The sequence below is a fragment of the Colletotrichum lupini genome, chromosome 5 (assembly GCF_023278565.1).
Source record: "Colletotrichum lupini chromosome 5, complete sequence".
Taxonomy (NCBI): Eukaryota; Fungi; Ascomycota; class Sordariomycetes; order Glomerellales; family Glomerellaceae; genus Colletotrichum; species Colletotrichum lupini.
In genome coordinates, this window is record NC_064678.1 from 4,105,407 (window position 1) to 4,125,931 (window position 20,525).

General features: G+C 55.4%; 13 protein-coding genes across 13 annotated transcripts; 9 read left to right on the forward strand and 4 right to left on the reverse strand.

The window, feature by feature from the left end:
- Nucleotides 1-281: 281 nt before the first annotated feature.
- On the reverse strand, nucleotides 282-862 carry CLUP02_10621 (uncharacterized protein; the record flags this gene model as incomplete). The annotated part of the gene is made up of 4 exons (XM_049289595.1): nucleotides 282-297; nucleotides 365-604; nucleotides 663-707; nucleotides 807-862. 4 exons carry the CDS (start codon nucleotides 860-862, stop codon nucleotides 282-284), a joined length of 357 nt encoding a protein of 118 aa, XP_049146740.1.
- A 1,021-nt stretch (nucleotides 863-1,883) lies between these two features.
- Nucleotides 1,884-1,991, forward strand: CLUP02_10622 (uncharacterized protein; the record flags this gene model as incomplete). The annotated part of the gene is made up of 1 exon (XM_049289596.1): nucleotides 1,884-1,991. The coding sequence occupies one exon, from the start codon at nucleotides 1,884-1,886 to the stop codon at nucleotides 1,989-1,991; it is 108 nt and encodes a 35-aa protein (XP_049146741.1).
- A 176-nt stretch (nucleotides 1,992-2,167) lies between these two features.
- CLUP02_10623 (uncharacterized protein) lies at nucleotides 2,168-3,037 on the forward strand (the record flags this gene model as incomplete). Its single annotated transcript, XM_049289597.1, has 1 exon — nucleotides 2,168-3,037. The coding sequence occupies one exon, from the start codon at nucleotides 2,168-2,170 to the stop codon at nucleotides 3,035-3,037; it is 870 nt and encodes a 289-aa protein (XP_049146742.1).
- Nucleotides 3,038-3,520: 483 nt separating this feature from the next.
- CLUP02_10624 (uncharacterized protein) lies at nucleotides 3,521-4,246 on the reverse strand (the record flags this gene model as incomplete). The annotated part of the gene is made up of 5 exons (XM_049289598.1): nucleotides 3,521-3,613; nucleotides 3,665-3,894; nucleotides 3,957-4,033; nucleotides 4,107-4,161; nucleotides 4,222-4,246. 5 exons carry the CDS (start codon nucleotides 4,244-4,246, stop codon nucleotides 3,521-3,523), a joined length of 480 nt encoding a protein of 159 aa, XP_049146743.1.
- Nucleotides 4,247-4,465: 219 nt separating this feature from the next.
- CLUP02_10625 (indoleamine 2,3-dioxygenase) lies at nucleotides 4,466-6,015 on the forward strand (the record flags this gene model as incomplete). The annotated part of the gene is made up of 2 exons (XM_049289599.1): nucleotides 4,466-4,911; nucleotides 4,968-6,015. The coding sequence occupies 2 exons, from the start codon at nucleotides 4,466-4,468 to the stop codon at nucleotides 6,013-6,015; spliced, it is 1,494 nt and encodes a 497-aa protein (XP_049146744.1).
- Nucleotides 6,016-6,280: 265 nt separating this feature from the next.
- On the reverse strand, nucleotides 6,281-8,225 carry CLUP02_10626 (major facilitator superfamily transporter; the record flags this gene model as incomplete). The annotated part of the gene is made up of 3 exons (XM_049289600.1): nucleotides 6,281-6,539; nucleotides 6,647-7,709; nucleotides 7,769-8,225. 3 exons carry the CDS (start codon nucleotides 8,223-8,225, stop codon nucleotides 6,281-6,283), a joined length of 1,779 nt encoding a protein of 592 aa, XP_049146745.1.
- Nucleotides 8,226-9,795: 1,570 nt separating this feature from the next.
- On the forward strand, nucleotides 9,796-10,035 carry CLUP02_10627 (uncharacterized protein; the record flags this gene model as incomplete). Its single annotated transcript, XM_049289601.1, has 2 exons — nucleotides 9,796-9,813; nucleotides 9,874-10,035. 2 exons carry the CDS (start codon nucleotides 9,796-9,798, stop codon nucleotides 10,033-10,035), a joined length of 180 nt encoding a protein of 59 aa, XP_049146746.1.
- Nucleotides 10,036-10,145: 110 nt separating this feature from the next.
- CLUP02_10628 (glutamate-5-semialdehyde dehydrogenase) lies at nucleotides 10,146-11,565 on the forward strand (the record flags this gene model as incomplete). The annotated part of the gene is made up of 2 exons (XM_049289602.1): nucleotides 10,146-10,446; nucleotides 10,517-11,565. 2 exons carry the CDS (start codon nucleotides 10,146-10,148, stop codon nucleotides 11,563-11,565), a joined length of 1,350 nt encoding a protein of 449 aa, XP_049146747.1.
- Nucleotides 11,566-12,916: 1,351 nt separating this feature from the next.
- CLUP02_10629 (uncharacterized protein) lies at nucleotides 12,917-14,555 on the forward strand (the record flags this gene model as incomplete). The annotated part of the gene is made up of 5 exons (XM_049289603.1): nucleotides 12,917-12,938; nucleotides 13,006-13,020; nucleotides 13,090-14,219; nucleotides 14,275-14,397; nucleotides 14,508-14,555. The coding sequence occupies 5 exons, from the start codon at nucleotides 12,917-12,919 to the stop codon at nucleotides 14,553-14,555; spliced, it is 1,338 nt and encodes a 445-aa protein (XP_049146748.1).
- An 856-nt stretch (nucleotides 14,556-15,411) lies between these two features.
- On the forward strand, nucleotides 15,412-15,738 carry CLUP02_10630 (uncharacterized protein; the record flags this gene model as incomplete). Its single annotated transcript, XM_049289604.1, has 1 exon — nucleotides 15,412-15,738. The coding sequence occupies one exon, from the start codon at nucleotides 15,412-15,414 to the stop codon at nucleotides 15,736-15,738; it is 327 nt and encodes a 108-aa protein (XP_049146749.1).
- Nucleotides 15,739-15,816: 78 nt separating this feature from the next.
- On the forward strand, nucleotides 15,817-17,097 carry CLUP02_10631 (uncharacterized protein; the record flags this gene model as incomplete). The annotated part of the gene is made up of 1 exon (XM_049289605.1): nucleotides 15,817-17,097. One exon carries the CDS (start codon nucleotides 15,817-15,819, stop codon nucleotides 17,095-17,097), a length of 1,281 nt encoding a protein of 426 aa, XP_049146750.1.
- A 1,080-nt stretch (nucleotides 17,098-18,177) lies between these two features.
- On the reverse strand, nucleotides 18,178-19,542 carry CLUP02_10632 (amidohydrolase; the record flags this gene model as incomplete). Its single annotated transcript, XM_049289606.1, has 3 exons — nucleotides 18,178-18,575; nucleotides 18,658-19,373; nucleotides 19,529-19,542. The coding sequence occupies 3 exons, from the start codon at nucleotides 19,540-19,542 to the stop codon at nucleotides 18,178-18,180; spliced, it is 1,128 nt and encodes a 375-aa protein (XP_049146751.1).
- Nucleotides 19,543-20,201: 659 nt separating this feature from the next.
- CLUP02_10633 (uncharacterized protein) lies at nucleotides 20,202-20,432 on the forward strand (the record flags this gene model as incomplete). Its single annotated transcript, XM_049289607.1, has 1 exon — nucleotides 20,202-20,432. The coding sequence occupies one exon, from the start codon at nucleotides 20,202-20,204 to the stop codon at nucleotides 20,430-20,432; it is 231 nt and encodes a 76-aa protein (XP_049146752.1).
- Nucleotides 20,433-20,525: the final 93 nt, after the last annotated feature.

The following is a 20,525-nucleotide window of genomic DNA, read 5'->3' on the forward strand; positions in this document are numbered from 1 at the left end:
GATGATCCATGACCCTTTCAGACTTTATGTACTATCGCAGATTATTTCCCTCAGCCTTCAGCTCCATGACACAATCAGCCCGCCTTGGTCGCTGGGCATTCGGCACATTATCTCATCCCGCTCATGAGCGATAGATGCATCCTGCACCACGCTTCCAGCACATTTCATCTTCCGACCTTTCCCACGCGGTACTATTATTTCCAGACCAATTGAGAAGGCTGCCAAAGACTGCGATTGCGAATTTGTGCGAAAACACCATGCAAAAATAATCACTGCGGGATCTACGGGTTGTCCGTACTGGCGGTGGCACGAATGGGTCGGCGAGCGAGGATCAAGGCGATAGAAATTCAAGTCTCAAACTAACAAATCCTCATCAGATCCGATGGGCCCAGGTCTGCGCTTGGCTGGCGCACTACGTACGATACTTGTCCAGGTCGGCCCAGAACTCTGAATTGGTGATGGCGACCTGCAGGCTTCCGGCCGAGCCTGGAATCCCCTTGGATCCCTCGTTGGGGCTTGAACCTTAGTCACCCTGGCATCTCTCTTGTCATCATTTCGCCTTCCAGAAGCAATCCGTGTCCGCCGCATCAGAAGACCATGGACGCTGATGGACAGTTTTGAGCAAACGAGGTGGCGAGCTGCGTATTCTACTTTATCAACACCAGTAGTCATGATAGGATGTGCCTGATGCCATTGCACTGCATGCGCTGTGAGGAAAGGTCCAGCAGAACGACTGCCAGGCCGATCCGAGATGGGCACCTTGCGACCGCCGACTGCCTGCACCACAACCAAATTGGATCCTCTACGGGCTTTGATAAGAAGGGTTGATTGCTGGAGGCTCCTCCCAACCAGCCTTCCTCATTTCGACACTAGATAGGTCACGAACGAGGGCATTTCACGTCCCACGATGCACTTAGACGGACCGTTTAGTTTAAGGTTCTTCTGGCATCATGAATTTTCAGCGACAAAGATATACCTAAGTATGCGTATTAGTACATCAGCCTCTCGACCAACTGCGTCTGAGAGAACCTCGTGAGACTGGACCTCGGGAAGCCCTAATAATTGAAAAAAGAGGGCCAGCGAGAACTTCCGCGTCTGCCGTGGCCTCACTTCCCTGTCAAATGGGTTCGAAAAAATGCTTCCAACCCCAACTTCAATCCCACATGGCGAGAGCCAATCGTGCTTCGAGATCCCAAACAACCCATCCCGAGACCAGCAGAAGTGGAAGGCCGGGTGGTGCAAGCCTGAATGGAAATGAGGTCAGAGCTCAGCTCCGATCAACCTGTACAAAAACGTACAATGCCACACGAATGAAGGAAGAAAGGCTCCCCCGTTTCACAGCACGCCGAACCTGGTCATCGCCAGTCCAATGACGCTTCTCCAACGAAGTACCATTCAACCGGCGTGTTTCTAGCCTTCAACCACCTGGCAAGCTGTTGGTGGAAAGCATCTGGTGCCAGCAGATACCTGAGAAAGGCAAGAAAGTCAACCCGTACGATGAAGTAGATTGCGTCGTTTCGTCAGATCCGTGCAGCCGCTGTTGACTATCATCAACGGCACCCCCCAAGGCCAAGATTTATGCGGTCTCAACTGCCTTCTCAGGATGATTGAGCTGCTCCGGGTGCCGAGTGTCGCCCGATAGCGGATCATCGCCACTGACAGGAAGCGGAACCTGCATCGTCACCATTCCAAAGCCAAGTTTGTGCGTGCATCCTCGAATTCAACACCGCGCGTGCAGCGCTCCACAACCAGGAGAACATCTTCCGGCGGCGGCACATTCGTCACCACGGCCAGTCTAGCCGTGCGATTGTCTCCTCGTCCCGATCAACCATCGCCGCCGCAAGCCACGGAAAAGACCAAAGAAGGGGATAGTGACCCAAATTATGGATTGTCCGATTTGCAAATTGCCTACTTTAGTATTGGACGTCGATTCTTGGAAAGACATAAGCGTTGTTTCCCCTTACTCACGGCCGCCGTTGATCCGTCAATGACCGAGGGACGATTTACCTTTGGAATGCATATGCATCAGCGACCATCGAACGGTCTCTGGAATGCGTTGCCATGTTTACACTACGTGCGACGCCACCTTGCTATATCATGAGCTCGAGAAGTCTCGAGACCTTGTTTGAGAGAGAAACCATCTCTTACTCACCTTAAACATTCCAAGATGCATCTTATCAGCAAAATTCTTTATGTCTGCGTCGCTTTACACGTCGCCTTTCAGGGCGCGTCCGGCGCAATTCTCCGGGGACGAACCAGCGATGCCGATTCTAACCAGCTTTCAGCAAGTGATTTTCAAACTCTGAGCCAGGCCGCGGAGGATCTGAACAGTCAGCTGGACAACTTTTTGAGAAACTGGAGCGGTGGTCACCGTAAACCCGAAACCGAGGAAACCACAACCATTGTCAAGCGGCAAACCAGTGGCCTCTCGATATCTGCGCAAGACCTTCAAGATCTTTTGAAGCTCATCCAGTCCATCGAGCGGCAGTTGGCGGCGATCATCTCTGGCAGCACCACGGCAAGCGGGACGGTGGCACCGGCTCCGTCAAACACTGTCAACAACCCTGGGCCGGTTGCTTCTTCGTCACCTGCCAATCCAGGTGTAAGTTCTCCTACCCCCAACCCCGTTCTAACGAACACAGGAAATGGCGGGCCGCTCACCACGGCATACGGGACGTCCGTCTCGACCGGGACGAGATGCGTAACGACCATCACTCAGACCTTTACCGAGTATGTCAATGAGGACGGAACGACAGCCGTGCCTGGGGCTCGCCGATCAGTCGTGGACGACGTCGAGGTGGATGCCGAAGAGGACGATGAGCCTTGGGTCACTGCCACCGTGCCTCGGGACACTGAAGAAGACGATGAGTGGGAGCCCTGGGTCCAGTTCGACGGGACTACCACCGAGGATGACGAGTCCGATGTGGGCTTCACGACGCGCGATTCCTGGACGGAGCTGGGTGTTAAGCGTCGTGAACCGCTGGGCGAGACCAGTGACCCTGGGCTCCTCTTCGTTCGCGACGAGGAGGGAATTTGACGGCGTCGCATGGCGTCGAAAGGTAGGCTTGGTCACTCAAGTGCGAAGATCGACTTGGCTCACAGTTCACAGTACATGATGATTGAGAGACCGTCCACGGACGACGTTGAGAATGGGCAACGACACATTATGATGGACGAATTTCGGATAATGATTTCCACGACTTATTTACGACATTCATTTGGCATGAGAAGCACGAAAGCATGAGAAACATTTGGACGGAGAAGAATGCAAGTAGAGATAGACATGTACGCTGTTTTTCGGCATCTCAACTACCAGAACGGCAACGGCTGGGAAATTCTTGAATCGGGTTTTGTGTATCGTACCGTACCTTCAACAGGCGGCGGGCACACTGGATGAAATTACTATGGAATGATTAGACGGGCACACTCCTTTCAATGCAACGCTACGACTTAAAATCCCCTTATCTTAACAATTATCAGTCTCGTTTGTGTGTGAAACCTGTTAGCGTCTCAGCGCAGTTCAGTCGAAGGGGGGAAAAAAGAGTCCGGGTCCGTGTGCCAAGAGGCCGGAACGGTTCCGGCCACGCCGGCAATAATCGGTCAATAAGTGGGGCTAGAGAAAGTCAATACTCAACCACCGCTCCAGTCCCCAGCGCGCCTGCACCGGACCTAAACTCGGCATCTCCAACAACAACGACGCCGATAAAAAGTTTGACCTCACGAAAAAGGAAAGGAATGCATGTAAGGTCATCAGGGTGTGATACACGATGTGGGCAGGATCAAGGGTATGTGAACCAGTTAGGTGCAGCGGTATTGTGCTTATCGTGGAGTGCAAGGGCTTGGCCAGCATGAAAGAGACGAAGATGGTGGGAGCGAATCTCGGGTCTGGGCTATCTTGATGACCCCGTGTGACCAGAGATTAGGATGATATGACAAACAGAAATAAGGGAACGGACTGGACGGGACGGACGAGACGGACGGGGGGTGGAGAGAAAGAGGGATTCGTGTCATGGCCGGAGGTGCAACCCCCTCACTTGAGGCCGGAATCGATTCCGGCCACGAACTATATACACGGCGCCGAGTGGCGGCAGGTCAACGAAACAAACTTGCACTCCAACTCATTCAGCACTCTTGCATTGAGAAGTAACTGAGAAAGCTCGACTGGAAATTATCTGGCATTTTTTTGCGAATTTTCCGCACATTTTTACATACCCATCTCACTTACACGCATCTTGGTGAAGCTCATCTTGAGTTCGACTTACACCAACCCAAATCCCAATCATTTCCCACTTGCCCAGACATCCATCCCACACTTGCACACACATAACCACGCCATCATCACTTCGTAACCCACATCCACCAACCCGCACTTACACACATCTCCCCCAACCCATCCCATCCAAGCCCACACACACCTACATACCCCTATCTATCCCCGCGTTTTCAAGCAACCTTATCCATCACAATGGGCTCAATCGACTCCACCCCCTTCCCCGTCCTCGACGACCCCCGCGCCTCCGACACCTCCCTCCCGGCCTTCATGGTCTCCACCACCCGCGGCTTCCTCCCCCGCGCCGATCCCGTCGCCGTCCTGCCCGCCGAGTTTGCGCCCCTAGAGGACATTCTCGCGCGTATGCCGGTCAAGAAGCTCGACGGCACACCGGGTCTCCTGGCCTCCTCCAAGCTCGGCGAGACCGTCGACGCGGAGTTCCCGGACCTGACGGACGCTATCGACCAGTACAAGGAGAACTTGCCGCTCATGAACGCGCTGTACCGCGACTACTCGTTCCTCGCGTCCGCCTACCTGCTCGAGCCGTGCCACGAGCGGTTCGTCCGCGGCGAAGGGTACGGGCTCGCGAGGGATGTGTTGCCCAGGAACATTTCGATGCCCATTGCCCGCTGCGCTGAACTGTAAGTCTTCTCTCCCACGCCATTGTAGCATCCCGCATCTGACATCCGTCATAAAGCACCGGCTTCAAGCCATGGATGGAATACGCAGGCTCCTACGCCCTCTACAACTACCGCCTCGAGGACCCCGCAAAGGGCATGGAGTACTCCAACATCCGCCTCATCCGCGCCTTCGAGCACGGCCTGGACCCGACCTCCTCCGAGGCAGGCTTCGTTCTCGTCCACATCGACATGGTCAAGAACACGGGGCCCCTCGTAAAGGGCACAATGGCCGCCCTCCGCTCCTCCGTGCCCACCGCCTCCCCCGCCCCCTCTCTGGACCGCGCCGCCCTCAACCAGGGCCTGTCCGAGGTCCTCGCCGCCCTCCGCAAGATCAACAACACAATGGAGACCATGTGGGACAAGTCCCGCCCGCAGAGCTACACCAGCTTCCGCACCTTCATCTTCGGCATCACCAGCCAATCCATGTTCCCCAACGGCGTCGTCTACGAGGGCGTAAACGACGGCAAGCCCATGTCTTTCCGCGGCGAGTCGGGCGCCAACGACTCCATCGTACCCCTCATGGACAATTTGTTGCAGGTGCCCATGCCCGACACCCCGCTCACCGAGATCCTCAAGGACTTCAGGTCCTACCGCCCCAGCAACCACCGCCAGTTCCTCATGCACGTCAAAGACCGCTCCCTCGAGGTCGGCCTCAAGGACGCCGCGCTCTCCGCCAAGCTCTCCGCCGACGGCCTGGGCGCCGAGGAGAAGGAGGCCGTCAAGGAGTCCCGCCGCCTGTGGCTGCATATCCTGCACCAGGTGCGCGACTTCCGCTGGCGGCACTGGTGCTTCGCGCGCGAGTACATCCTGAAGCGCACGTCGCACCCGACGGCCACGGGCGGCAGTCCCATCGTCACGTGGTTGCCGAACCAGCTCGAGGCGATTTTGGTGGAGATGGAGGATCTGTACGGGGCTGTTGGCGGTGCCAAGGGGGAGTGGGATTTGGGCGAGGAGATGAGGGATGTGATGGACCTTGTTGCGCGGCAGAAGACGACGCTGAGGAAGGAGGTTGCCAAGTATTGTGCTGAGAGGGGGGTGAACACCGTTCTGCAGGCGGATTCTTGATGAGTGGTGGTGGTGGCGGTGTGGTGATTGGCGTGAGAGGGGAGAGAGGGGGATGGTAGACAAAGGGAGTGATGATAAGCTGCGGGCGCAAGGACATGGTAGAGAGAGGCGGTGTGATATTGGCTCGTCTCTCCTGAAGCATATACAATTTCAAGTAACAAAAATTCTATTATTTTAAACCTCTTTAACTGCCTGCCCGCTATCGTCATTCTGTCATTTAAATGCGACTCCAGGGGGCGCAAGACAAACAAATCGTAAAATCTCGTCATTTGTTCAACGCCGCGTCCATGCTCTTCCTCCACTCAGGGGCCTTCTTCCTAAGGGTCCAGACACAGATATAGCCCGACACCCAGGCAAAGATACCCAGTATCGTGAAGAGCCACCCGTTGCCGATGGCGTTAATCACGGGCTGCGCGGCAATCGCACCAATGCAACTGAAAATGTTTCTGACAAAATTGTTCACCGCCACGCCTCCCGAGCTGCGTTTGGGCATGAATTCGGTTAGCATGGTCGTGGCGGCGCCACTGGTGGTTGAATGTTAGCCTGAGCCGGATGAGATAAGATGGAGAAAAGTTAAAAGAACCAGATATCATTGGTGAGAGATAGAAGGAAGAACAAGAAAAGGACTTACAACACGAGCATCGAGCTGGCGCCGAATGTAAACAGACCGATACACGGCACAAACCAAAACAGGCCCTTTTCCACCACCCAGCCGTAGTAGATGAGCGAAGCCGGGTACACCGTCGCCGCGATCCAGATGTTCTCGCGCATCCTGTCCTCCGGCAGCAGGATCAATTTCCCGTCGGCGTCGTACCGCCCCGCCTTACGGGCCTCCCTCGCCATGATGACGTCGAGCCAGCGGCCTCCCAGAAGGGAAGCGAGGAAGTAGCCCAGGCCGGCGGGGAAGTAGAAGAGGCCGATGATGAGCTCGCTGAAGCCGTAGGGGGCTTGGGACAAGGTGGCCTGGACCGAGATGTTTACGACAAAGAGGGCGCCGAAGGTGACGGCGGCGAACCAGACTGTTATGGCGACGGGCGGGAAGCGGAGGTACAAGAGGACGGAGAGGGGGTCGATGAAGGACTTTTTGAAGAAGGCGGCTGCCTTTTTGGAGTGGACTTTTACGGATTCGGTTGTTTTTGTCCGGGCGAGGGCGTTCTTTTCGGTGCCTTCTGATACGAGTTGAGGCTGCTGCGGTACTGCCACAGGTCTGGGACGCGCGAGGGTCTCGGGCAGACAGAACAGGATCATGACGAGGACGAGCCCGCCGTAGATGGCGAGCGTCCACATGGTCGACTGCCACCCGAACCGCTGCGCCAGCGCGCCGCCGATGATGGGCGCGAGCAAGGGGCCCGTGAGGGGCCCGAGGTAGAAGATGCTCATGGCCCGGCCGCGCTCGCGCGGCTCCCAGATGTCGGCGATGGTTCCGGCGCCGACGGCCTGGACGCTGGCGCTGGCGCCGCCGGCGAGGAGGCGCATGACGATGAGCATCTCAATGTTCACGCTGACGGCGGAGAGGATGGAGAAGAGGACGAAGAGGGTGAAGGAGAGGAGGTAGATTGTGCGGCGGCCGAGGGTCTCGGAGAAGGAGGACCACCAGAGGGGGAAGATTGCCATGGCGAGCATGTAGAATGCTACCGAGAGGTTGGTGATTGTGGGGGTGACGCCGAATTCTTTGGACATTTCGGTGAGGGCGGCTTTCGTTTGTGAGTATACCTGAGATTGAAAGGTAAGATACATGAAAGGTAGTACTCACGATAGAAGATGGACGAGCCCATGGGTGAGACGGCCGCGGCGAGAGCGATGATCAAGGTGATTGTCCATTTCGTCTTGTTGGTGTAATGATACGGGTTATCCACTTCCGGGATGGTGGTGAGCTGTGCGAGAAACCCGCGCCGTTTAGACCGGGCGACGATGGAAAGGGCTCGGGAGCGGGTGGACGAGGCCCGGGACCGCGTTCTCGCCGGGGCGTTGCCGGCTGCTGATGGGTCCCCATCCTCTCCCTCCACCTCCCCGTCCCCCTCCGAGTCGGCATCGGCATCGGCCGCGGCAGACTTGCGGGACCGGTCTCCATTCCTCCGGCCAACCTCTGTGATCTCATCTTCGCTGTCGCTCGATTGGCTACTGCTGCTCTGTTCCTCACCACGGCCTGGGTTTTTGGTTTCTTCCGGCGGAAAAGAATCCTTTTCCGGATCGTGTGATGTGGTAGTCATCTTTCTTCCTTTCGTGACGAGCCTTTTTCGCCGAGTCGGTGCCGATGTGGATACGACAGGTGAAGGGCGCGAGAACTCAATGCCAGACGGAAAAGCTCACACGGCGATCCAACAAAACCGCCTTGGTATGACAGAGAGAGGGAGAGGAAAGTAAGGTCTCGTCACTTGACCTTCAAGACTCCGTAAAGCCAAGCAAGTAAAACAATAGAAAGAAAGATGGTAGAGGATCGACCGTCACAAGAAGAAAAAATGACGACAAGGAAAATTGCCGGGGACCTGGGCCGTATTATGAATCGGGTGTTGACCGGCTTTCCCACCCCACACCACACCCATCCAGGGCTGGTCGTGTGTCCATGATGGCGGCTAGCCGTCTTCAACCCAGAAACGTGCTTGTCGGCTACCGCTACCGCTACCGCTCCGCAGTGGAGTAGATCGACACCGCGCTCGGCTGTGGGTAGCCGATGTTTCGAGCGCGAGGTGAGAGTAAGATGCCTCGGCGGTGTTTGTCCTGTATGGTGGATTAGTAGCAGTTATGGCGAGCTTTGGTAGTATGATGCTTCTCCCTCGTTTAGCGGAGTGATCGAATGGAGCACTTGCGACTATGAGAACTTGAGAAGACAATCCCCCGATTCCCATCGAAAAGGTAGGAAGATCGGCACTGGCCGTTTAGTATTGCCGTCTTTGGCCCTGTTTCCGGCTTGTTACCGCTTAGTCAAAGGCGCGAAAGGCGTCCATCGGCAATGGGGGGATGTGGTTCATTGAGCTAAATGGGGCATGCCCCGAATCTTTTCGGCTCACTTCTTATCGAGGGTCTATTTCTTATCAGGCGGAACGGGTAGCTCCCGCCGCGGAATGGATCCCTGATGTCTCTGAGAGGGTCGGAGGAGACTGTCCAGGCCTGGTCTTCGCGGAGTGCATACCATGTACCCAAGTCGCGGTCGCCCGCATGCCTGGGCAGTATCCCGTCGTGGGTGAAGGAACACCTAAAAGTAGAAGGTTCTTCACACACAGGGAGGTGAGATGAAGGGCGGATGAACCGCGCAGTGAGCCAGGTTGTTGAGAACGGGGCAAACCTGAAAGATTCGACAATGGCTGACGTTGCCTCAATGTACCTCGGCTTGGAGGGGGACTGTCGCGGAATGTCCGACAGTGTAGGAGATGGTTGCCAGCCATCCATGACTCGAGCTTGTTGGTAGTTGCCAGTACGGAGTAAGGTGGCATTGTATTCAACTGTTTATAGAAACCGAGCCTGAACTTCAGACATTTCGAGAGAAGTGACTCAATGTTGCATCGAGACCAAGAGAGAACAAAAATCCAAGAATGTTCGGGGCACGGATAGTGATAGTGACATTTCCCAGGGCAACCAAGAGAGCGAGCGGGTCAGGAACAAGACTTTTGATCCCTGTTCCAATGGGTGAGCCAATTACAAGACCGAGAATTGAGCTGCCGAAAAGAGGTGAGTAGTCATTACCATATTGAACGAAGAGGTTCATACTAAGATAAGTGTGTAGTTGAAAGAGACTTGAATTTCTGCCTCTGGAACAATAAGGTTGCTGAATTAAGTTTATCCATGTGCTATTGGAGTCTGGTAGACTCGCTTCAACTCAATTAAACAAACCTTTACTATTAACCTCTGTGCCCAGTCCAGTCTCACTCACCACCTCTGTTCCCCTCCGAGTGCGGGGCTCTCCAAATTTTCATGGCCAAATATGCTGCCCGCCGAGTGGCGCACCGCACCATGAACCACCTCAGTCTAATTACAGGCCCAGCTGCATCGAGCCGCCAATTGACTCATACCGAACTCACCTGAGCTTGTAAGTGTAGACAAGTCAATAAGTCTTGCACTTTTACTTTTACTCTAGTTGAGAGTGTCAAACTACTACACACAACTTCATTGGACAGGAAACCCATCCCCTCACCATGTCCCTCACCAACGCCTCCCCCGTCGATGCCGCAAAGGGTGCGAAATCGGCCTCTCACATCCTCGCGACCCTCCCTGCCGAAGCCCGCAACGATGCCCTCACGGCCATCCACGCCGCTCTCGCCGAGGCAAAGGACGACATTCTGGCCGCCAACGCGCGCGACCTGGAGCTCGCTCGCAAAGCCGCCGCCGATGGTCAACTGAGTCAGAGTCTCGTGTCCCGCCTGGACCTAGGCAAGAAGGGCAAGTTTGAGGATATGCTCAAGGGTATCTTGGACGTGAGAGGTCTCGAGGACCCAGGTATGTACTCACTCACTTTACCTCAATTCACAAGCACAACAGTCATTCAGTATTCTGACTCTCAACATAGTTGGCAAAGTCACACTCAGAACCAAGCTGGACGACGGCCTCGTCCTGGAGAGAGTCACCTGCCCCATCGGCGTCCTCCTCATCATCTTCGAGGCCCGCCCCGAGGTCATCGCCAACATCGCCTCCCTGGCCATCAAGTCAGGCAACGCCGCCATCCTCAAGGGCGGCAAGGAATCCACAGAGTCCTTCATCGCAATCTCAAAAGTCATCTCCGCCGCCCTCGACAAGTCCCAGGTGCCCAACCCGGCCGTCCAGCTCGTCACCACCCGCGACGTCATCCCCCAGCTCCTCGCCCTCGACGACTCCATCGACCTCGTCGTCCCCCGCGGCTCCAACGAGCTCGTGCGCTACATCAAGGAGTCGACAAAGATCCCCGTCCTCGGCCATGCTGACGGCCTCTGCTCTATTTACCTGACAGACTCCGCCGACGCCGAGATGGCGGCCAAGGTCCTCGTCGACTCCAAGACGAGCTACCCGGCCGCCTGCAACAGCGTCGAGACCCTGCTCGTCCAGGAATCCGCCCTCGACTCCGTCTTCCCCGCCGCCGCGGAGGCGCTAGTCGCGGCCGGCGTCACGCTGCACTGCGACGCCAAGTCCAAGGCCGCTCTCCAGTCCAAGATCTCTGGCGACGCGGCCTCGAAGCTCGTCGATGCCAAGGACGTGGACTACGACACCGAGTTTCTCTCCCTCGACCTCGCCGTCAAGGTCGTCTCGTCGCTCGAGGAGGCGGTGCAGCACATCCATGCCCACGGGTCCAAGCACACCGAGTGCATCCTCACCTCGTCGTCCGACGAGGCCGAGCGCTTCATGGCGGCCGTCGACGCCGCGGGCGTGTACTGGAACGCGTCGACGCGCATGGCGGACGGCATGCGGTACGGCTTCGGCACCGAGGTCGGCATCAGCACCAACAAGATCCACTCGCGCGGACCCGTCGGGCTGGAGGGCCTCATGATTTACAAGTACAAGATCCGCGGCCAGGGTCAGGTTTCGTTGGCGTACGGTGAGGGAGAGGGCCAGAAGCCGTTCAAGCACGAGAAGATGGCTTTCTAAATGGAAAGGGGAGACTGGGTGTAGACAAAAGGGAAGAAAAAAAAAGCATGGGACCAACGGCGTTAGGTAGGCATTGTGGGAATCACGAAGGAAACGAATGAAGAGGAAAGAAAAGAGATCCAATGATCTATCTGCGTTATCTCTCTGAATGTTATTCCCTCTGCTCGTTCGCAGTCCGAAATGTCACTCGCAGTCCGCTGCTGGAATCGGCCCCACATTAGACGGCCGATATGGCCGGTCCGGTGTTGCTCCATTGGCCGGGCGCCATTCTACTTCGTGTTCCGCTCAGCTCTGTCACAAGCCAAACTTCGATTTGGTATTTCGTTGCTCTTCTGCAGGTCTCACAAGCGCTTCTGAAGGAATCTCTCGAGCATAACTTGGCAACGCCTCAACTCCATGTGCCTAAGTACTGGTAAGTACCTACCTTAGGTTTGTGGTCTTTAGTGTAGCCAAGCCCTACTACAATGTCTGCAAGAAACGACATCTATCAAAAGCTCAAAGGAAGTGGTTCATCCCCTTGGACACGCAAAATTTGACAAAGTTCTCAAGGCTCAGAGAGCGGCATGAGATTCCCGAGAAATGGAATAGGTATAGAGGCAAAGGACCCAATGGTAGGGCGAGTCGCCGTTGGACGTCTCTAAGCGCCGCCCCTCTTCACCTGACGCCGAAAAGAGTTAGAGACTCTCTCCATCGCGCTGGGCAAGCCCCAAACGATTGGACGACGGTCCAACATCGAAAGCTCACCAACACAACTGCCCTACCACTTTACCACAGCTACCACACTTATTCCCATGCAGGCCAACGGGAAGCTGGGGGTGCAGGTGGCGGCGATGCGGCCACATTTCATGGCCATGACAGGGGGTGGGGATTCTGGCGGAGCTTCTTCCTGCAGCTCAGCAAGCTTGCCGGGATTGCTCTGGCGCGTGGGAAGCTCCCTCTTTAATGACCCAGAACCCCGAGGCGCCCATTGTCTTTTTTGGCGCGACAATTGTTTTCTTTCTCTTGCTTCTTGGTGCTTTGAACATTCATCTCGGAAGCTTCGGTGACTCAAAGACAAAGCGATAAAGGACTTGCTGTTCGTGAGACTTGAAGCTGACTGTATCACGACGCTCTGCGATTGGGCTGTTGGGTGACAAACTGTAAGTGCGGGGCAGGCGATGGCGATGGCGATGCCCATGAGGTGGGATGCGACCAGCTTGGCGTCCGACTGACCTGCTGCCAGATCAACTCACCATTCTTTTCTCTCGATTCCACTCACCTCGTCTTGTCTTTCAATTCGAGTCGGCTTCTTCTCGCAATAATATTCACGAAACCTACGCCACCGAGGAGACGCGACGTCTAACGAGAGATCATGTCTTCCCAATATTACCCACGTAAGTTCTTCACTCTCACCCGGCCATACAGCAAGGCAACGAAACTCGTGCTGACCACCACTTCCAGCTCCTCCGTCGGGAGGTACGTTGTCCAATTGAGCGAAAGCAGTGTCCCCGGATGAAAGCGCTGACAAGACAATCAAAATCACAGCGCAGCAAAACTATCCCCCGCCGCCGCAATCCCCTCCTGCGAACCAGACAAAGTTCTCGTACCCTGCTCCTCCCTCACAACCTCAGCGCAGCCATAGCGGGAGCTATCCACCACCGCCTCAGCCTTCGCAAGGGCAGTCGCAAAACTACCCTCCTCCGCCCCAAGCTGCCGGACAACACAGCAGCAACAATAATAACTACCCACCTCCTCCTCAGTCGAGCACGCCCCAAAACTATCCGCCTCCTCCCCAGTCGCCCGGACATGGCGCGAGCTATCCTCCTCCTCCGCAGGCATCGCCGAGTCAGGGGAGGACGTACCCGCCTCCTCCCCAAGGCACCACGACGCCCTCGCAGAATCAGGCGCAATACCCGCCACCTCCCGGTCTTTCCCAGCAGCAGCAGCAGTATCAATCACCCCTTCAGCAGTCGCCGCAGCCCTCTCCTCAGCACCAGCAGCACCAACAGACGCAGCTTCCCCTACGGCAACCAGGCACCCCCGACTCCCAGCCTCAGTTCTCCCCTCCGCCTCCCGCCTTCGACGGACCGCCCGAGGCCTCCAGCCTGCCAGAGAAGCAGCACGTGGAGGAAGCACCAGTCGACACGAGCAACCCGTCCAACCTCGTGGGAGGCGCGCCCCCGCCCCAGCACTTCATCGGCGCCACCGCGACCGTCGACGACGTCGGCACCTTCAACGGAGGCAGCTACCGCATCAGCCACCGCGACAGCAACACCATCCTGACCGTCCAGCTCGCCATGGGGTGCCCGCTGCAAGCGAAGCCCGGTGTCATGGTCGCCATGTCGCATTCCATCACACTCAGGGGCCAGATCAAGTTTAGCATGAAGAAGCTCGTGGCCGGCGCTGAGCTGGCGAGCTCGACCTACGTGGGACCCGGCGAGCTTCTCCTGGCGCCGCCTATGCTTGGTGATATCACTAGTCTGCGTCTCACGGGCAAGGAGACGTGGTCGGTTGGCCAAGACGCCTGGCTTGCTTCTACGCAGGGCGTGATCAAGGACTACAAGCGTCAGGGCCTCAGCAAGGCTATTTTCAGTGGCGAGGGCTTGTATGTGTACAAGATTAGCGGTACCGGGCTGCTTTGGCTGACCAGTTTCGGTGCCATTATCCGCAAAGATGTAAGTGCCCTGGGTACGACCTTATAAGTGATGTGAGGGCTAAACTTTTATCCAGCTCATGGAAGGCGAAAAGTACGTTGTTGATAATGGTCACTTGGTGGCATGGAATGTGAAGTACATTATGGAACGAGTCGCATCCGGTGGTATCATCTCTGGTCTCTCCTCTGGCGAGGGCCTGGTGTGTAAATTTACCGGCCCAGGAACTGTCTTCATGCAGACGAGGAATGCGGTAGGTTTCTGTCAACTGAATGTGCTGTCGTCGAATTACGCTGACATTATGGACCACAGAAACATTTCAGTGCTTACTTGTCTGGACAAGCGAATCAAGGCATGTAATGCAATGGATGAGGCTAGGCATGACGAATGTACTGGCCGATGTTTTGTTTGCATACCTTACTCTATCTGGGTTCATCACAAGTTGGCAATGTTTCCGAATTTTCTACGACATCTAGCGTGTTAAAATTGATATCCTATCCCTCTTTATTGACGTGTGTTTTCTTCCAGCGTTCTTTCAACAATGGCCATGATGCAGTATGATATTAGACTTAACTAAGGCTTGCGAGAGTATTTCAACAACGACATCAAGGTGATGGTGGTTCTTGACTTGGTTCTTGCCCGACTCACGTCAGATACCTGCAAACTGTACATCTTCCACAATCACTATACGCTAGAGTGGTTGCTCTTGGTCAGGCCTTCCCGGCAGCGAGGACGAGAACATGCAGCCTGCTGTTTCCTCACGACGATCCCAATGTTCCCCTTTCTTTCCTCATCTGCCACCACACGGAGCAAATTCTCCGGGCAATGCGTCGACAAGCATATACGACCTCGGCGCGTTTGTTTCCCGCCAACATACCGCCAACATCTCCATCATTCGTCAACATCACACCCACCACCTCAGCTCTCCAATTTTGGACACATCATCGCAGACTTAAGAGCCTCAGCGCATGTTTTTTACATCAGCGAAGATCTCTCTTCACCTCACTTTGGGTTCATTACGCCTGTCGTCATAGCCTCCTCTGACAATTCCGGCTCTATTGTCCTTCTTCGGCCTGGAATTTCGTCGAGAACACCGCTATTCCAATCCACTATTTTCGACACTTCCAGCCAACCTAGAGCATCTACTCTTTCGTATGCCTCAGTATTTCTTCTTCCTTTCGGGTTAGAATGTGTCACTAACAAACATGGCAGAGACATGGAGAAGGCAGAGGTGGCATTGGCCTCTGCCAATTGGCGTAGGCCGTTGCTTCCTCACGATCATAATAAACCACAACTCAGCATGCGTCGAAGACGAAGAACAAATTCGAGTGCTGAAACCGACTCCAACGACATAGCTGAGTCGGCTACCCACTGGCGGAAGCCCGTGGCGGGCGTTTCCCCCTTTCAAACCGCGACCGATCCCATATCCAGAGACAACAGTAATGCCTCAACAAAGGGAATGATCATGATCGGTCGCGCGAAGAAGTGTGCCGTGGTCAATGCCGTACCTGTTCCGAGTAGTCAGAGCAAGCACTCCTCCTAGAAGCAGGGTCCTGACTCCTTGGTCTTGGACGTTTTTATCCACGAATGCACCGACCTCAATTGCAAGGAACACAACGGCATGTTCAACAACGCAGAGATACGCAGCATTAGAAATGCGAATCGTTTCAAGTCGCACATGCAGAGCGAAAGTCTTGTCGACTTCAATAAGCAGTTGGAGGATACCAGGATCACACCTCGGAAGTCTTCCATGACAGATCTTCTACGCCCTTGCAAGCACGAAGAGAGCGACGACTTGGGCGACAAGAACCATTCTAGAGACCTACGGAAAGATCAAATTTTGAGTGACTCGGCCGTCATTCACGACCCAGCCATTATTGACATTGGTTTCCGAGATACCAAGCCAACAGACAGCGGTTCCGAACACAACCAAGATGATCGCTTTCAGGGGCTTCTGCGAAAACTCCAGCGACCTTTGCAAGATGAACAGTCAAAATACCAGGTCACCAGAAATGGCGTTGCTCGCCCAAGACAAGTTTCCGAGGATTCTGGTATTGATACCAGAGGACCGGCCAAGGCTCGAACTCTTAACCCACTAGCAAGGGAATTTTCCACCTTCGCTCCTCAGACATCTTCAGTCACATCAGACAAGGCTGAAGAGAGGGACAGGAAAACCATCATCTCTCTTCTGGAGCAACTAGTAAGCCAAACCTCCAGCAAAGCTCCTGGACAAGATCCAAACGAGATTATTGCCAACACAATCGCAAAGTTTGGCATCCAAGGAACGCAGGCTTTTCCACCATTCAATTTCCCCCCCTCCGTGCCGAGACCAACATTGCATCCGTCACTTTTCCAACAAACTCCTCCAGTATCTCTTAGTCCAGCTTTTGGTCCACAGAACAATATTGTCAGACCTCCACTAGACTTTTCAACCCAATTGCCGGCCGCACCATTCGATCCATCTGCTCCAGGTTTTACACCATCATTTGCAAACAACTCAACCGCCCCCCCTCTGCTGCCCCTCAGGTCACCGTTCAAACCAACTCGGTCTATTCTACCCGAATCTTCTCATGGTTCCGATACAAGCCGCGTTGCTCCGGCCATTGGTTTTGTCCGACAGATGGCCAACAGTCCGGTAGTGCCTATTGTCGGGCCTTTGACAACTCCGTTTCCGACGACACAAGCACTGCTACCTCATCACGGGTCTTTATTGAACGCAAATGCTCCTGTGTTCGGTACTAGCATGGCGCCCAGATGCGCTGCCAAGCCCCGAGTCCCTGATACAGTCGGCCAGCAGAGTTACGAAGCATACATCGAGTGGCGCAAGGCAAACGAGCCCGGCTATGCTCTTGAATGCAAGGCGAGACAGGCCAAGAGGGCACTTCGGCCTATTCCTGGCTGATTCCAGGGGTGAGCTGTGGTCTAAGCCATCTCAAAGGGTTGGCCATGGGGATCGTTCGGGCAAATGGCATACATGGGCGGAAGGGGGAGATTCAAAATAGCTAGCGAAGGGCGGCTCTCTCAGATCAATTCTGGCCTGTATTTGTACGACGAGATATTTTCATATCAATCGTTGGAGGATGACAAGGGTGTAGGTTTATACAATGGTAGGGACTTGAAGAGTAGGATTACGTTTTTTTGGGGGCCCTTTAATCATTCTGGAAGGGCTGGAATCGAGGATAGGGGAGGTTGAGCGAGGCAGGAAAGCTTGGAACAACTAGCACCGAGCTCACAAGTCGATTCGGATTGTCTGCATTCAATAAAAGTGCGTTATCGCTTACAATCGTGCCCAGGAGTGACTTTCTTGTCTGCTTTACAAGGCCAGCAAAGTAAATGCCGGGAACCTCGACGGTTGCCAGGGTAGCCACCACCAACTCACGCACCTTCCTTCCTCTGGTTCACCCAGCCACATCGCGGACCTTTTCATCCGATACCTTTGCTGCCTACCACCCGAATACGCAACAAGCCTTCATATACCCCTCCAAGTCCAATTCTGTCACCAGCACAGCAGGCGCCCGTCTAGGTCGACGGGTCAGGTCAAACTGTGGCGTGGGTGGTGGAATGGTTAATGGTCAACAATCAAATCGCCAACCAGCCTACTCGACGACAGGCTCAGCGCATACGAGTACCCGAGTTCGAATCCCAGCATGAGCACCAGAGATGTAGCCCCCAGTTCAGCACCGGGGGGGTGAACTCTTTTACCATTTTGGGTCTTTTTTGACATGTTCGTTATAGGGAAAGGAAAAAGCACGTATTTGTTTTTGTGGTATCTGTGTGCAAAGTCGTAATATATCGATCGCCATCATCATATCCCATACCTGCGCGCCCCAATGTTGAATCATCGGGTACAAACTGGCGATGTAATCTCTAGACGCTGCAAATCCAGCAATTTCATTCTCTCTCACCATGTCCCGATCTGCAAGCTTACCCACCATACTCAAATCACAATCATAGACCGCGTCAAACAACAAAAGAGAAAACATCAAAGCCCTTCAATACCATACGCCTTGATCGCGGTACCGCCAAACAGGGCCGCCTGGTCCTCTGGCTCGAGGGTAGCCATGTAGCAGGTGCGCTCGACAAGCAGCTTCCACTTGCGCCAGGCCTCGTCGACGCCGACGGTGCAGACGGGCCAGTCGGAGCCGAACATTGTGCGGCGGGTGCCAAAGGTGGCGAGGACGACGCCGAGCCAGGGGAAGATTGCCTCGAAGATTGCGTTGGGGTCCTGCTTCTTGAGGGAGTCGGGCATCTCGGAGAAGCCACCCGAGAGCTTCATGTAGGTGTTTGAGCATTTGGAGAGGGCGTAGATTGCGGTGCGCCAGTGGACGAAGGAGGGGTCTGTTGTGTTTATGATGCCGAGGTCGGGTTTGCAGAGGTGGTCTGGTCGGGGTGTGTTTGTTAGCTCCTGGTTTTGAATGAAGGGCATGGGAGATACTAGAGGCAGGGAAGGGGGAGGACCGACTGATGACAAAGGTGACCTTCTCCTCCTCCGGAACACCCTCGTGAGCGCGCGAGATAATCTCCAACGCCTCGTCGAGCTGCTTGTTGCCGCGGCGGTGCTGGTCGACGCCCATGTCGAAGACGAAGCCCCTCTTGCCCAGGAGCTTCAAGCTGTCGATGAAATCGTCCGTCAACCCCGCGCCGTGCGGCTTATCCTGCAACAGATACCGGAACCCGCGAATCTTGAGCCAGACGGCGTCGCCCGCAACAGTCTTGACGTGGTCGAGGTACTTCTCCATGGCGGCGGCGCCGGAGGGTAGGGGGGCCCAGGGGACGATGCCCAGGCAGAGGCTGGCGTGGTCGGGGCCGTGGCCCTCGCCGTCGCGCGGTTTGCCCTCGGCGATGCGGCGGAGCCAGGAGACCTCCATCAGGGGGAACTCCCAGCCGGACGCATCGCGGGCGCCGGCTTCGAGGTCGTGTTTGCGGTCTGTCTCGAGGAAGATGAAGCCCTTGAGGTTTGCGGGGGAGCCGGTGGCGGCGACGTAGTCTTCGACCGAGTGCTGCTTCGCGAGGGGGTTTTCGGGGGTCGCCCAGGCGAGGGTCTCGATCTCTTGCTCTGGGTAGAGGTGGATGTGGGAGTCGATGATGGGGTAGTCGGCGGCCATGGTGGGCTTTTGGGAATGCTTTGGAGGGGGGGGGCTGCGTGCCGGTTCGGTTTTATGGGAGGTTGGCTGCTTTCTGGTGATTCAATTGATATTTTGCGTCTGAGACGAATGGGCCAAGAGTGAGGCTGAAGACGAAAAGTCCAGCGTCGTTTGTTGTAGGAGAACGCTCGAGCTAGGCCAGGAGAAGATGAGAGAGGAGAGACAGAAAGAGACGTGGAGTCCCCGCACCTATTCTTTGACATCGCGGGGTTGCAACAGCGACACACACACACCCTTGTCCTGACGCCCTACTGCCCCACTGCCGCCCCCCCCCCCCCTTTTCTGACGTTGTTGGATAGTGCTCCCCCCACCGCCTTTCTTCAGGGGATCTTTCCCCCGAGCAACGACCTCTCGGGGCATGTATGCGGAGAAGGGTGACGGACCACCTCCGGCGCGGACACCGAAGGCTTCTTGGACTCCGTCCCGGTCTGCCGGCGTAGACATCGCCCACTTGCCAATTTCGGCAATTCAAAGTTTACTACAACATTTCCGTGAAGACTTTGACCTCGAATACAGATCAATTCATTTACAAAAAAAATTTCACCGGCATCATTCATATTTGTTCAAACTCATTTTCAAGGACAGGTACTGATCACGTTTGTCACGCAGCGGGTGCATAGTTGAGGTTGCGTTCAAATGATGGATAGATTCATATCGGCATCTGTCCATAGCCGCCTGTGGCGGTAATCTTAACTATCTACATGAATTCGCCTTCATGAAAAAAAAGCAGCCATGCCCGGGGGCTTTCCAAAAGCCCAGCCCCCGGCAGCCGCTTGGAAACGGTCTCTTCCCCAGGAGCGGCGGATGCGCTGGCTCCTTTTCCAACCCCTGGAGTCTTGGTCTCTCGCATTCCTCCCCTATTATGAAAGGGAATACGAGGATGGCTCCGCTGTCGTCAAGTGAGGACATGACAAACGAAACGGTTGAGTTTGGTTCACGCGCGCGGCGGCCAAGCACCTCCGTCTACGGGACAGACGGCGGCGGCCACCGCGGCGCGGGGTCGCAGCATCGACCCACTTGGAACGAGGAGGCGGGCGGGCCCGAGACCGGCTCGGGCTCGCAACTGCCTTTCCTCGGTGGATGCAATGATTAGCACGTCGGCGAGCGCGGGGCAATCGCGCGACGAAATGAACGTACGGGCCACATGGGGGCCTTCTATCTTCGTGTATTTGGTGGCTTTCCTTTT